This window comes from Schistocerca gregaria, chromosome X, assembly GCF_023897955.1.
Source record: "Schistocerca gregaria isolate iqSchGreg1 chromosome X, iqSchGreg1.2, whole genome shotgun sequence".
NCBI classification, from domain to species: Eukaryota; Metazoa; Arthropoda; class Insecta; order Orthoptera; family Acrididae; genus Schistocerca; species Schistocerca gregaria.
This window is the reverse complement of record NC_064931.1, coordinates 676,327,745-676,342,473: the sequence shown is the minus strand read 5'-3', so window position 1 is coordinate 676,342,473 and position 14,729 is coordinate 676,327,745. Positions and strand designations below refer to the sequence as shown.

Sequence of the window (14,729 nt, the reverse complement as noted above, 5' to 3'; positions counted from 1 at the left end):
TTCTGTGTGTTAATCAATATCTAATTGCCACAGTTCTCGATTTTCATTTGCATTGAAAAGTAAACCAATTTTGTGACATATTACAAGGGACAAATAATGTAGTTTCACCCGAGTGCTTCAGTAGTTAGTTTTTTGAATCCCTGCGTATTAATCTAATTTATTAGATACAGTTTCTGCATTTTTGTCAGGGTCTACAGTGCAGTTCTGCAGCACATGCCGATAGTCTGTTTATCTCGGTAGTATAGTTATCCACGGTATTTAGTATGGATAGGGACTGTGACTGTCGTGTGTGGATGCGAGCTGAGTTGGTGACACTTTGCTCTCAGCTCCAGTCTGTGATGGCTTCAATTACACACTTTGAAGCTGCAGGGGATGGGCATCACTATTGTGGGCTGACCATGGGAATCCAACAGATGTTGAGCATGTCTGAGTCCTCCAATTGGTCCTCACTGTTGGCCAGCCCAGTTACTACTCGCACTGAGGTTGACCCCTGGGTGAGTGGGAGGTCGCCCTGGAGCATGGCAGGCAGCAAAAGACTTCCCTGGTTAGGTTGCCCAACAGGTTCCAGGTGCTGTCAGTGGCTGACACTGTCACTCAGCCAGACACAGTCGCCTGTCGTGTTTCAGAGGAAACCTCTCAGCCTACAAGATCTGGGCAATCACAGTATGTCGGATTGTTGATAGTTGGGACCTCCAACATTAGGCGTATTATGGGCCCCCTTAGGGACATTGCTGCCAAGAAAGGGAAGAAAGCCAGATGTGCACTCCATGTGCTTACCAGGTGGAGTCATTCAAGACATGAAACGGGTCATTCCAGATGCCATGAAGAGCATAAGGTGCAGTCTACTGCAGGTGGTGGCTCACATCAGTACCAATAATGTGTATCACTTTGGATCAGAAAAGATTCTCTCCGGTTTGGAGCAGCTAACAGAAGTGGTAACAGTCTTGCTTGCAAGATGAAAGCAGAGCTGACCATTTGCAGCATAGTCGACAGGACCGATTGCGGACCTCTGGTTCAGAGCCGAGTGGAGAGCCCAAATCAGAGGCTCATACGGTTTTGCCACCATGTAGGCTGCAAGTTCCTCAACTTTCACCCTAGGGTGGTTTGGTTTCGGACTCCACTGAATAGGTCAGGTGTCCACCACACGCAGGAGCCAGCTACAAGGATAGCAGGGGCTGTGTGCCGTGGACTGGGCAGTTGTTTAGATTAGTGGGTCTCTGGAAAACATGAAAAGGGCCTCAGTCACAAAGAATGCAGGCCGAACACAGGATGAACGTAGATACAGGAACCATTGGTATAACAGTTGTACATTGGTGTAGCTATGTTGGGAAAGTACCAGAGCTGCAAGCGCTAATAGAAAGCACTGAAGCTCAAATTGTGATAGGCACTGAAAGCTGGCTAACGCCAGAGATAAGTTCAGCCAAAATTTTTGTGAAGAATGTAATGGTGTTCTAAAAGGATAGGCTAAACACAGTTTGCAGTGGTGTGTTTGTTGCAGTTAGAGGTAGTTTATCTTGTCACAAAATTGAAATAGGTAGTTCCTGTGAGTTAGTATGGGCAGAGGTCATTCTTGGCAACCGCGTATAGTGAATGGTTGTGAAAACACACTTGACCTATTAGCAACAAATAATCCTGAGTTAATAACGAGCATCAAAATGGATAGAGGGATTAGCGTGCTCAGGGGTGTTGTAGAGAGATTGAATATTGTAACCCCCAAATCCTGCCAAAATAAATGAAAAATATGCTTATTTAAAAAAAAAAGAAAAGAAAAAAAGAGGGGGGGGGGCAGATAAAAATTTACTTTGTGCCTTCCTGATAGAGGATCTCCACTTCTTCCAGATTAACAATGTAAGTGTAGACCAGATGTGGCCTGAATTCAAAGAAACAGTACCAGCACCAATTGAGAGATTTATACCAAATAAATTAACAAACGACAAAGCTGATCCCCCATGGTACACAAAACGGGTCAGAGCACTTTTTCAGAAACAACAAAAAAATATGTCAAATTTAAACAGACGCAAAATCACCAAGATTGGCGATCTTTTACAGAAGCTCAAAATTTAGTGCGGACTTCAATGTGAGATGCTTATAACAGTTTCCACAATGAAACTTTGTGTCGAAACCTTGCAGAAAGTCTGAACAGGTCCTGGTCATATGTGAAGTATGCTACTGGCAATATACAATCAATGCCTTCTCTGCATGATAGCAATGGAGATACTATTGCAGACAGTGCTAGTTAAGCAGAATTATTAAACACAGTCTCTTGAAATTCCTTCACCAAAGAAGATGAAGTAAATATTCCAGAATTCGAATCAAGAACAGGTGCCAACATGAGTAACATAGAGGTAGATAACCTCAGAGCAGTGAAGCAACTTAAATCACTTAATAAAAGCGAGCCTTCTGGTCCAGACTGTATACCAGTTAGGTTCCTTTCAGAGTATGCTGACACAATAGCTCCATACTTAGCAATCATATACAACTGTTCGCTTGACAATAGATCCATTCCCAAAGACTGGAAAGTTGCACAGGTCACACGAATATTCAAGAAAGATAGTAAGAGTAATCCACTAAATTACAGGCCCATATCATTACTGTCTATATGCAGCAGGATTTTGGAATATATATCATGTTCGAACATTATGAATTACATGGAAGAAAATGGTCTAGTGACACACAGTCAACACAGATTTAGAAAACATTTGTGAAATACAACTAGCTCTTTACTTGCACGAAGTGTTGAGAGCTACTGACAAGTAATATCAAATGGATTCCATATTTCTAGATTTCCAAAAGGCTTTTGACACTGTACCACACAAGCAGCATGTAGTGAAATTGCGTACTTATTGAATATCATCTCAGTTATGAGACTGGATTCGTGATTTCCTGCCAGAGAGGTCACAATTCTTAGTAATTGATGGAGAATCATATAGTAAAACAGAAGTGATTTCTGGTGTTCCACAAGGTAGTGTTATAGTCCCTTTGCTGTTCCTTACCTATATAAACGATTTAGGAGACAATCTGAGCAGCTGTCTTAGGTTGTTCGCAGATGATGTTGTCGTTTCTCTACTAGTAAATTCATAAGAAGACAAAACCAAATTGGAAAACAGATTTAGAAAAAATATCTGTATGGTGTGAAAATTGGCAATTGATCCTAAATAACAAAAAGTCTGAGGTTCTTCACATGCATGCTAAATAAATCTGTTAAACTTCGGTTACACGATAAATCAATCAGATCTAAAGGCCGTAAATTCAACTAAATACCTAGGAATTATAATTACAAATAACTTAAATTGGAAGGAGCACATAGGAAATGTTGTGGGGAAGGCTAACCAGACTGCATTTTATTGGGAGGACACTTAGGAAATGTAACACATCTACTAAAGAGACTGCCTACACTACACTTGTCCATCCTCTTTTAGAATACGGCTGCGTGGCGTGTGATCTTTACCAGATAGGACTGACGGAGTACATCGAAAAAGTTCAAAGAAGGGTAGCATGTTTTGTATTATTGCAAAATAGGGGAGAAAGTGTCACTGAAATGATACAGGATTTGGGATGGACATCATTAAAACAAAGGCGTTTTTTGCTGTGGAGGAATTTTCTCATGAAATTCCAATCACCAACTTTCTCCTCCAAATGCGAAAATATTTTGATGACGCTGACCTACATAGTGAGAAACAATCACCATGCTAAAGTAAGGAAAATCAGAGCTTGTATGGAAAAATATAGATGTTCATTCTTTCCGCACACTATACAAAATTGGAATAATAGAGAATTGTGAAGGTGATTCAATGAACCTTAAATGTTATTTGCAGACTATCCATGTAGGTGTAGATCAATGTAGGTAATGGATACTACATAATCAAATATTACCTAGAGTAGTATTTAATAACAACACACTGTCTCATTACAATATGTGATCACAGTGTGAAACTTTTACTAGAAAATCATGTGCCAAAGTTTACAGTGCATGGTAGTAATGGTGTGTTATTCTCTTGAGCTCAACATCTCACTCATGATATGGGGATACTGTTTTAAATTTTCAGGTGGACTGAGGGGAGGACATGTAAATATGCATAGTGTATGGTTACATATTTTATGGTCCTAGAATCAGAATTGCTGAGTAATCATGTAGATGCAGATGCTTCAAACAGATTGGAGTTAGGGTAAGGGGCATAGTAGCATGTCCTTTGTCCTGGAGTCATCAATGGATGACCTTAGTTTCTGCAATGATGAAGTGTGTAATTGTGCTTTGTATTATAAGTTATCTGGAGCAAATTGTTTGTAAATCATAGAACATTGTATAGTAAGAACCAATATAGTGATAAATTGCAGTTGTTAACACTCATCTCATGTTTGAGAGGATGGCTCTTTCTTTATCTGGCCAGCCTAACATAGGGCTTTTGTATTTTTTGTAAATCATTTCGTGCAAATGCCAGGAAGGGTCCTTCATCAAGACCATGGCTGACCACCTGTCCTATCCTCATAAAACGTACTAATATATTCTGTGTTTTTTGAGCTATTTATTTTCATAGTATTATGATGGCAAATCCTGTATCATTGTGAGATGATCCCTGGATGAATCAATTACCATTACATCATTTTGGACCATTTTCATTTTCTTGAGCATTTAAACAGAAGTATGTGAGTTTACAACATGGTGTTCACAGTGTTCCAGTTTTGGTGCTAATGGTTAGTCTGGATGTGGTGTCAGTTTTTTCGAGGGTGCGAATACGAGATATGCTGGATCTTTTGGCCCAACAGTTCTAACCTCGAACCATCAAGTTGTTCCATCTTGTTCTAATGACAACATACTTCTTGTACTGTGACAAATATTATGAAATAACGGATGCCACAGCAGTGGGCTCACCACTGTCTCCTGCAGTCACGAATTTCTTCATAGAGCACTTTGAGGAGTAGGCTCTGAACCGGCATTGCTTCTTAAGGTATGTCAATGAGACCTTCCTGATATGGCCTCACAGTGAAAGCACACTGCAGCAGTTTGTGGATCACATGAACGGTGTCCATCCCAACATTAAATTTACCATTGAGATGGAGAAGGATGGCAAGGTACTGTTCTTGGATGTTTTAGTTGAGTGCGAGGCAGGAGGCTGGCTTGGTCATTCAGTATACGGGAAACTGATGCACATGATTGATATTTGAATGCGATAGTTTTCACTATCCTGTAGACAAGAAAGTGGTCCTGAATGTGTTAATACAAAGAGCCAAAGTTATTTCTGACAATGGCCACATGCAGTCTGAATTGCAGCACTTGAGAGACGTGTTCAGAGAGAATGATTATAGCAAAAGATGTACTGCAAATGCTTTCAGGTGGCAAAAGAGGTTGCTGAGATTAGAATGAATGGCAACAGTTTTAAGAGACACCAAGGGTACACATTGAATAAGGCTTGGGGCAGTCTTTGGATGTCGAAAGGGAGCACCAACGGCTGCTTAATTCTTGTAGGGAGGTAGGAGCAGCACTTTGAAACGTGGCACCGACCCCCTCGTGCCACCTTACATCACTGCGGTCTCATTGTGGGCTGGAGCTGCCCAACTCACCATCAGTGCCAATAGCAGTAATCATAGGTATATAAGCAGGAAATCGTGCCAGCCATGGCAGTTGGTAGTTTCACTCCTGACAACAATGGCAGAGGTAGCCATTAAAAGCTCAAGAATTTTATTCTAATTGCTGCGGCTTGAAAACTGCAAAGATTTTATTCCGATTTACTGCCACGAACTAGTCGGAGGACACTACTATAAGCTATTTGGCACCTATGGAAATGCCTGCTAGGACATGAGGTGACAGAATAAAGGGAAACTAGGTGAGGCTGATTCTGGAAGGAATGCACTCCTCTTAGCTATTGCACAGAGCAGCTATGGTTTGATTTGTTGTGTGTGATACACTAAGGCATACACGACTAGTGTTGCCTGTAGTTCGACCATGCCTACACAGTCAGTACTGCGGTTCGATCGCGTCTGCATTGTTACTTTGTGCCATGAAGGGCTCTCAACAAGGGAAATGTCCAGGTGTCTTGAAGTGAACCAAAGTGATGTTGTTTGGACATGGAGGAGATACAGAGAGACAGGAACTGTCGATGACATGCCTCGCTCAGGCTGCCCATGGGCTACTACTGCAGTAGATGACTGCTACCTACGGATTATGGCTGGGAGGAACCCTGACAGCAATGCCAGCATGTTAAATAATGCTTTTCGTGCAGCCACAGGACGTCATGTTAAGACTCAATCGTGCACAATAGGTTGCATGATGCGCAACTTCCCTCTCGATGTGCATGGTGAGGTCCACCTTTGCAACCACGTCACCATGGAGCGCAGTACAGATGGGCCCAACAACATGCCGAATGGACCGCTGAAGATTGGCATCATGTTCTCTTCACTGATGAGTGTCGTATATGCCTTCAACCAGACAATCGTTGGAGATGTGTTTGGAGGCAACCTGGTCAGGCTGAATGCCTTAGACACACTGTCCAGTGCGTGCTGCGAGCTGGATGTTCCCTGATGTTTTGGGGTGGCATTATGTGGAGCCAATGTACACTGCTGGGGGTCGTGGAAGGCGCCGTAACAGCTGTATGATACGTGATGCCATCCTCTGATCGATAGTACAACCATATCGTCAACATAGTGGCAAGGCATTTGTCTTCATGGATGACAGTTAACGCCCCCATTGTGCACATCTTGTGAATGACTTCCTTTTGGATAATGACATCACTTGACTAGAGTGGCCAGCATGTTTTCCAGACATGAACCCTATCGAACATGCCTGGGATAGATCGAAATGGGCTGTTTATGGACAATGATACCCACCAACTACTCTGAGGGATCTACGAGGGACTTGCTGTATGGTGGTACAACATGCAATGTGTGGTTTTCACGAGCAATAAAAAGGGAAGAAATGATGTTTATGTTGATCTCTGTTCCAATTTTCTGTACGGGTTCTGGAACTCCCGGAACAGAGGCGATGCAAAACTTTTTTTGATGTATGTATTTGTTCTATTTATGAGTGATATTTTAGTAGCTTGGGATGTACTCTTCATTCTGCATGGGTGTGGCATGTTTTGTAATATTAAATGTAAACATTTTTGAGGTATGCTACCTGCTTATGTTTATACACATATTGGAATATTATTGATTTTGATACTAGTACAAGAACAGCCCCAATGAGCGTGTGCAGGATAGGTCCCAAAACAGCCCACCAATCACCATGCGTGCAAACATGTGGTCATCTGCTTAAACTTAATGGATGATCATTGTAAGATCAATGAATGTTTTGTTTTAAAGTGAATAATTATGAAAGGCACATCACTATGAATCTAAGAGTAAAGGCTAGAACATGAATATCATATAACATGCAACTTAAGTCAGCATACAGATATGACACAGAATTTATAGCAACAAAGAACTGCAAACTCAAGATATGTCTACACCACTATTATACAAAACATCTCACCAGCCAGAAGAAGTAAGGGGGACAGCTGTGGCTGACACCATCCTTTTACTGAAATAATTCTTAGAACTCACAATGGCTACTGTCCAAATGGAAGCACTTTATAAAGGTTGGCTTTTGGTAGGTCTGACAAACTGACTCAAGGATTCCAAGATTAACTGCATAGGGGGAGCAGCTATAGAGTTCTGGAGGACTGGTTCATTGATCCCAACAGTGATCATTGATCACATAGGTAACAAGCTGACATTCTAGGACAACCACAAAGTCTTCCCCAGTGGATTTTTCGTATGAACTGTTCTCAGTGCACTTTTTGTGTTAGTTCTGTGTAAACTGATACAGTAGTACTGCTCCAACTAAAGATTACATTTGCACCAACAATTGAACTTCACTCACGGCATCTTTGTATCCATCACAGTCTATAATACAGGACAGATTCCTATGCAGACTCTAGATATCAAGCACTGCCTTCCGTGCACTGCTCGGTGTGAATCCCATATCTCTATTAAAGTTGTTGACATGTTGTGGGAATCTGTGGTTAATGGTATGTTGAACTTTAAACAGTGACAAAGTTTGCATGCTTTCCACGGTATTTATTTATATTCAAGCATGACATTGACCCACGCATGCTGTATAGCTCAGTTACATATATTATTTAGCTGTTTTCCCATACTGTACGTATCATGTTACATGATAAAATTATCAGTATTCTTAATTTTTAGGATTATTTATTCATTTTTCATAAAAAATTAAGTAATGAATTGTACACTTCATTAACAGTTCCACTTTGGACTGTAATCAATTTTACCAGCTTTTATTAAGGCGTGCCTTTATTTCTCAAGAAATAAATATAGAGTTCTTAATTACATGGCAGTTGGATTCATCAGTAAGCATCACAGCCACCGACTCAAATGGAACTGAGTAGTAGTTCATATTATAGAACTTCATCTTTCCATGATGGACCATGTATTTTATTCCATTTGTGGAGTCAGGGTAATACCATAATTAAATATGTCATTGAGTGGCTGACTGGTAGGTGGTGCTAGCTATTGGTCAGTAAAGTTCATAGTTTTGAAATTTGTCATCATATTAATTGTTTAAGATCTGTGATGTATTGTTTAAAACTTTAGTAGAACATAATTATAATAGCAGAGATAGTAAATATTAAAACTGCAGTGTTTGCCAAATATTAATAAATATTTGTCTCTCTGATTTTTTTACAGGATTGTGTCCATTTTAACTGTGTTTGTCAACAAGTCACTCCTAAGTGGCGAAACTGTGAATCTCAATGCACCACTTTTTGTCACCTGGTACCAGTGTGTCGTATCATCATTTGTCTGTTTTTCCTTGAGTACCCTTAGCAAGTGGTTTCCAAGCATTGTGTCCTTCCCGAATGGGTCCCCCTTTCAAAATGAAGTATTTTTAAAAGTATGTTGTATTGCTATTTAACTTGTGTATTTTTATGTATATATGTATAAAAATGTATGTAACTGTAAAATATTTCAATTTTCAGGTACTCCCTTTGTCAATATTGTTTACTGGAATGATAGCATTCAATAATTTATGCTTGAAATATGTCGATGTGTCATTTTATTACATTGGTCGCTCTTTAACTACGGTCTTCAATGTACTTCTGAGCTATGTAATCCTTGGTAAGTTAAATGATTTTTGTTTATTATATAAAAACATTTATCATAATTAATTGTATTTTTTGTCCTATAAGGTCAGAAAACATCCTTTAAAGTTGGTGCTTGCTGTGGTTTCATTGTTGGAGGCTTTTGGCTTGGCATTGATCAAGAAAATGGAATAGGTATGTATGCGAAGAAACAAAATTATGCCTAAAACATTTTGGCTCTTTTTTTAGTTAATAACTAACAGCTGCTGTTCTTACAATTTTAATACATCATTTGTCTGCATTTAAATTTATGCATAAAATGCTTTGCCCCTGAATTCATATCATTTATAATTTGATAAAACTTACTGCCATCTGCACTGAGAATAAAGTATAGTAGCATTTATCTGAGCATAAAAATTACATTACTACATTGATGTAATGTTTTTAACATATCCACCCACACTTAATGTGAAACAGTAGACCAAACAAATAACAAGCATCCTGAGAGGACAGTCAAGCGACCACACAAATGAACCAGAACAGAATGAGGAAAATTGACCTCTGCTTTGGGATTGTAATAGATAGGTTTCTAGTACAGCTCACTAGTTGAAACTGTCAGTTGGCTGCAAATGCCAACCTCAATGTGATGTTGCTGTCACTGGTTGATCATGCCACTGCCTGATGGCCAGACCGTTGTTCACAGGTGCAGGGCTGGGAGAATTGAATCTTAACAAGATGAGCACCTCACATCTTGTTAAGTTCACAGCTGGCGAGGCACTGATGTGGTAGATGTGGTAATGTGAGGTACCACAGTTCACTCTCATTGGCGGGGTGACTGTGAGATGGTGCACCTCCAGTGCCCCTCTCCACTGCAACATAGGATGGCATGTGACACCCAGGAAAATGAACGCAACATTGTTAGCAGGTACCAGCCAAAAGATCCCTGTTTACTGCCACCAGGGAGTAGGACAGTAGGGCTATAAATGACCCTGGCAGTGATGGCTCTGTCACAGGTGGACACTCAGGTTTGGCACCAGGTCGGGGGAGGAGGGGGGGGGGGGGCATCATCTGAGGCCTTGGGAACAGGAACAAGAACTAGCTGGTAAAGTGCCTGCTGACCATCTGATGCCACTGGTTGGTGCTGAAGCTCATCTACATCCAGCTCCTGATGCATGGGGGGAAGGAGAGGAGAGGGGAAAAAAAAAAAAACTGGATGTGGGCGAAGGAGGCAATATTACACCCAGTGGAGGAGATGGAGGTGCAGACAGAGAAGCAGGCTCCAAGGATGGATGAGGAGGGGAGGATCATGACACTTGGAAGGAGGAAGGCCTGAGAGTTGAGTGTGGGGCAGTGCAGGCCAGTCCAGTCCCCTGCACATGGAAGGAGTTAGTTTTTGGTTGCCACTAATGCTGGATCCTGGCGGTCATCCACAGCCAGCGAGGTCAGAGAATAATTATGCTGCAGACAGGCCACAGGCTGGTAACCATTGTGTGAAGTGGGAAATAAGGATTTGAGTACCAGTCTGGCACAAATTTTCACTTGTCACCATTAAATTTATTTCAATGCCCAATTGCAGACAATGTCGGAATTTATATCATTTCATCGTTTGTATGGCTCTGGGATCAGGAACGATGTTTCTTTCACACCTGTCCGAAAGAACCAACACTACCTACATATAAAAAGTGTATATATAAACTTTGCAAACAGTTACTGCCTTCAGAGTTATGTGGTACATGTCATAATATTATCAGCATTCACAAGTTGCCCAAAGTAAAACTATGATATAATTAACATCAAATGAACTTTACTGCACCGCAATGCCCACAAGTGTTGTTGTTGTCAAGGCCAGAGATAAATTGGTGAACTGTTCATAATTTGAGATGATCAGCTATGTATACTGTCATAAACAGTGCATGAACAGTCACGCTAGTATAAACTGGCAGTTAGGCCTGATGGAAACTGTAGCCTGCAATATTCCCTTTGAAATGGCTGTCCTCTGTAACATAGCTGTATATGGGTGAATATGTGATGTCTAAAGGTGGAATAATTAGAAGCTTAATTTGTACACTGGCTACATCTGTTATGAATTTTAGTAATTTACACAATAGGTAGTTTTCTTTCGAACTGTTTGAATTTTACGAGTAGCCCCTAAGTCAGTCAGTGATATATTATTGTCTCTGGATTTGCACTAAGAAACATTCTTCATTCAATAACAACAGCTTTACAAAACACTGTTTTTCACAGCAGTGTGTGATGAGATATACATTCACAAGTGTAGTTCCTAGGTCAGTGAAATGGGCCGAAGTTCCTAAGTTACTGGTAATCATAGCACAAACGTATAGGGATGCATATGAATGTTGAAGTCTACTCCTCATCCAAGTACTATATTACAAGTCCTTATCTAAGTGCTTTTTCTGTGTATATCCTTCTCAGATCTCTATTGGTCAACACTGAAAATGAATTCCTTTAGTCATGAAAAATCCTTCAAAGTGAATCTTTCATTCTGTCACAGAGTGTGTGCTGTTTGAAATTTCCTGACAAAGTAAAACTGTGTGCTACACCAGGACTACAACCTGGAACCTCTCCTATCGCAGTACATGCTCTTATCAACTGATTTATCCAAGAATGACTCAAGACTCGCCCTCATAGTGTCAGTTCTCTCTTTACTTCTTCCCCACTTGCCATACTCCACAGAAGCTGTCCTGCATACTTCCTGTACGGATGGATATCAATGTTGGTTTAATCTCAACCTAAGGATTGTTTCCAGAATTAATTTCTCCCAGGAATCATACAACTCTTTTTGCAAGTATGTGTATGGCAAGCCTGGGACCTCGAGCTATTGCAGGACCTGCTTCCATTCTTGTGCTGCAATTTACTATCTCCAACCATCCTTGCTTCCCTTTCTTTCTCATGCTGGCAGCCTTTGATGTCGACCAAGCCAATTCCCAGGGTTATGCATTCTTTGACACCTACATTCATTTACCTTAAATCACTTTTCGGGTGAAGTTATTTTGGTCCCCTTCTTGGTTTGTCCTCCATTTTCAATTTTTTTTCTGCATTGTGGACCAACTGGGGAAGAACACATTAACTGCTCCCTACTGCCTACAGTGTTGTTGTGACCCTATGTGCACAATAATTGCATAGACTCATATACCTGTATGTGGTCAAAAGCTAGTGGTGGGGTCATCATGTACCCTTTTGTTAGGGGCCCCTGACAACACAGGGACCACATTTCTGATGCCTGAGCAGTAGATTCTTATGCATGTCAAGGAGTACCGCTGTACAGGGGCATCAGGACTCCTGGCAGTAGCCATTGTGCCAGATGGTCTTTGATATGGCTAGGTGGTGCTCTTGGGGAGAGCCATCAATTGGAGTAGGTGGCATCAGCGAGGATATTTTGCACGTGAAACATATAAAATTGAATCAACACAGTGGCCTTTCTGATTCATTCATCCCAACAGACAGGTCTACATGTGTCAATGTGGACAGTTACAGATCTGGTGTTTTCCCTACCCTGGTTACCCCATGGAAAGAGAGACTAGGCATATGACTAGAAACAACAATTTACTCAGTACCTGGTGTGCCCTAGATCAAATGGAGGTACTTCTGTGACAATAAGACCATTATATTTTGTGGAATACACAAGACAAATTTGGAGAATTTGACTGATTGGGAAAAATTTTGCAATGGATCAGTATTGATTAAGGCCTAGTCAGCTGCACAGGCATGTGAATGATTGGGTGACATACCAGTGTCTAATACCCCACATAAAACTTTGTATGTGCAAGGAGTTATCTTTCATACAGACCTTATATGCCAAGCAGACAAGGGGCTACAGGTTAATCTCAGATGGCAAAGTATATGTTTTGCGCAATGCAAACAAAAAGGTCCCAAGGATAATTGAATAGATACGAGTGCTTTCATTTTAGCCTTTCAAGGAAATGTCCTCTTAGAAAAGTTAGTTATGATGTTCACGTGTGATGTGAAACCTTATGTTCAGCTGCCCATGGGATGGCTGTGATGTTCCCTTTCGCATGGCAAACTCAAAATGTGGAAACTGTCTATGGTCAGTCCACGAAGGTCATCCTTGTGAACAGACACCATTGTGTATCGGTTGTACTGAACACCATCCTCCATGTTAACCAGTTTGCCCAGTATTGAGAGAGAGAGAGAGAGAGAGAGAGAGAGAGAGAGAGAGAGAGAGAGAGAGAGAGAGGGGGGGGGGGGGGGGGGGAGGGAGGAGCAGGAGCAGATATAACGGTATAAACCACTTTACCCCCTGTCATATACTGAGGCAAGAAAAAACTGTGAATACCTGCATCCTGTCAACATGATGTCCATTCACACAAGTCACTGCTGCCAACCCCCTCCCACCCCATCACAATTTTTTTTCGTTCTAAATCTACCACCACCCTCCACTTCGGGAACCATTTCCCACAACTCTCTCTCTCTCTCTCTCTCTCTCTCTCTCTCTCTCTCTCTCTCTTTCTCTCTTTCTCTCTTTCTCTCTTTCTCTCTGCCCACAGCCTCCAACATGACAACACATGCCCTAATTTTCACTCCTGACCTTGGGCCACTGTATCTTAACCATGATGGATGGCCCATTGTATCTTAGCCTTGATAGCTCCTCCTAGCTGCTGGAAACCTGCCCACCTTCACTAGGTATGCCTCTTGTATAGATACATGAAACGCAGAATGCATTATACTTATCTAATTCACCTGTTCTCATTTCAAACTACCACTATTACTGGATGCCCACTTCCTCGACCTGTCCTTCTGACGCATGCAGTAAGTATTGACAAATGAATTGGGTATCAAGTTTGCCGTTGACTAGAGTTGTCAGGGGTTGGCATTTTGTCTGTGACCATATCTACGAGGAATTTTTATACAGTTGTAACAGTAAAGGTATATCATGTGGCAATTTGTACTGGGGCCCCCATCTTTAATTGGACAGGTTTTTTTTTTTTTTTTTTTTTTTTTTTTTTTTTTTGTGACAGGAGTTGAGTAGGAGATAGTGGGTGGATGAAATGAAATGTTGAGTGGCTAGGGCTTCCTGTCAGGTAGACCAGTCACCTCATGCAAGTCTTTTTAGTTGATGCCACTTCAGTGACTTGCGTGTCGAACAGGATGGCATGATGATGAAGACAACACAACACCCAGTCCCCAAGTGGAGAAAATCTCCAAACCAGCCAGGAATCAAACCCGGGGCCCTCGCATGGCATTCTGCCCCACTGACCACTCGGCTGTCTAGGCAGGCAGTGGGTGGATGTACAATATGTACTGATCCTAAAGGTAAAGCTGTCATCAACCAGAAAGTTGTTTTGAACACCACATTGCTTTATCAGTCGTGACCTTATTGGATGTTGTGTGCTCTAACCTTCCCCTGACCTTGAAATAGAGTTAGTCAGCCAGTTGTAGTGGAACATAGAGTTTAACATGGACTCCAAACTGTAGTGCAGTTAGACATTTTTCACATTAGTGTCAGAGAGATATGCTATGTGGTATAAGGGATTTGAAGTGGAAATGAATAAGGATAGACAATGATCTTGTAGACTGGTGGATTTTGAAAACTCTTTGAGGTTAGGATTAATTTGGAGGAAGATCTCATTCAAGAGGACTACAAAAGGCTATTGACGCCCTAGCAGAAAATGTGAT

The 14,729-nt window shown here is 41.2% G+C and overlaps 1 protein-coding gene across 1 annotated transcript in view; it reads left to right on the top strand.

Moving 5' to 3' along the window:
* The window catches only part of LOC126297869 (GDP-fucose transporter 1), a 35,584-nt gene that overhangs the window by 12,455 nt on the left and 8,400 nt on the right, over positions 1-14,729 (top strand). The window contains exons 2-4 of the mRNA XM_049989160.1: positions 8,683-8,887; positions 8,973-9,111; positions 9,183-9,269. Coding sequence (XP_049845117.1) covers positions 8,683-8,887; positions 8,973-9,111; positions 9,183-9,269 — 431 coding nt within the window. The remainder of the gene's footprint in view (positions 1-8,682; positions 8,888-8,972; positions 9,112-9,182; positions 9,270-14,729) is intronic.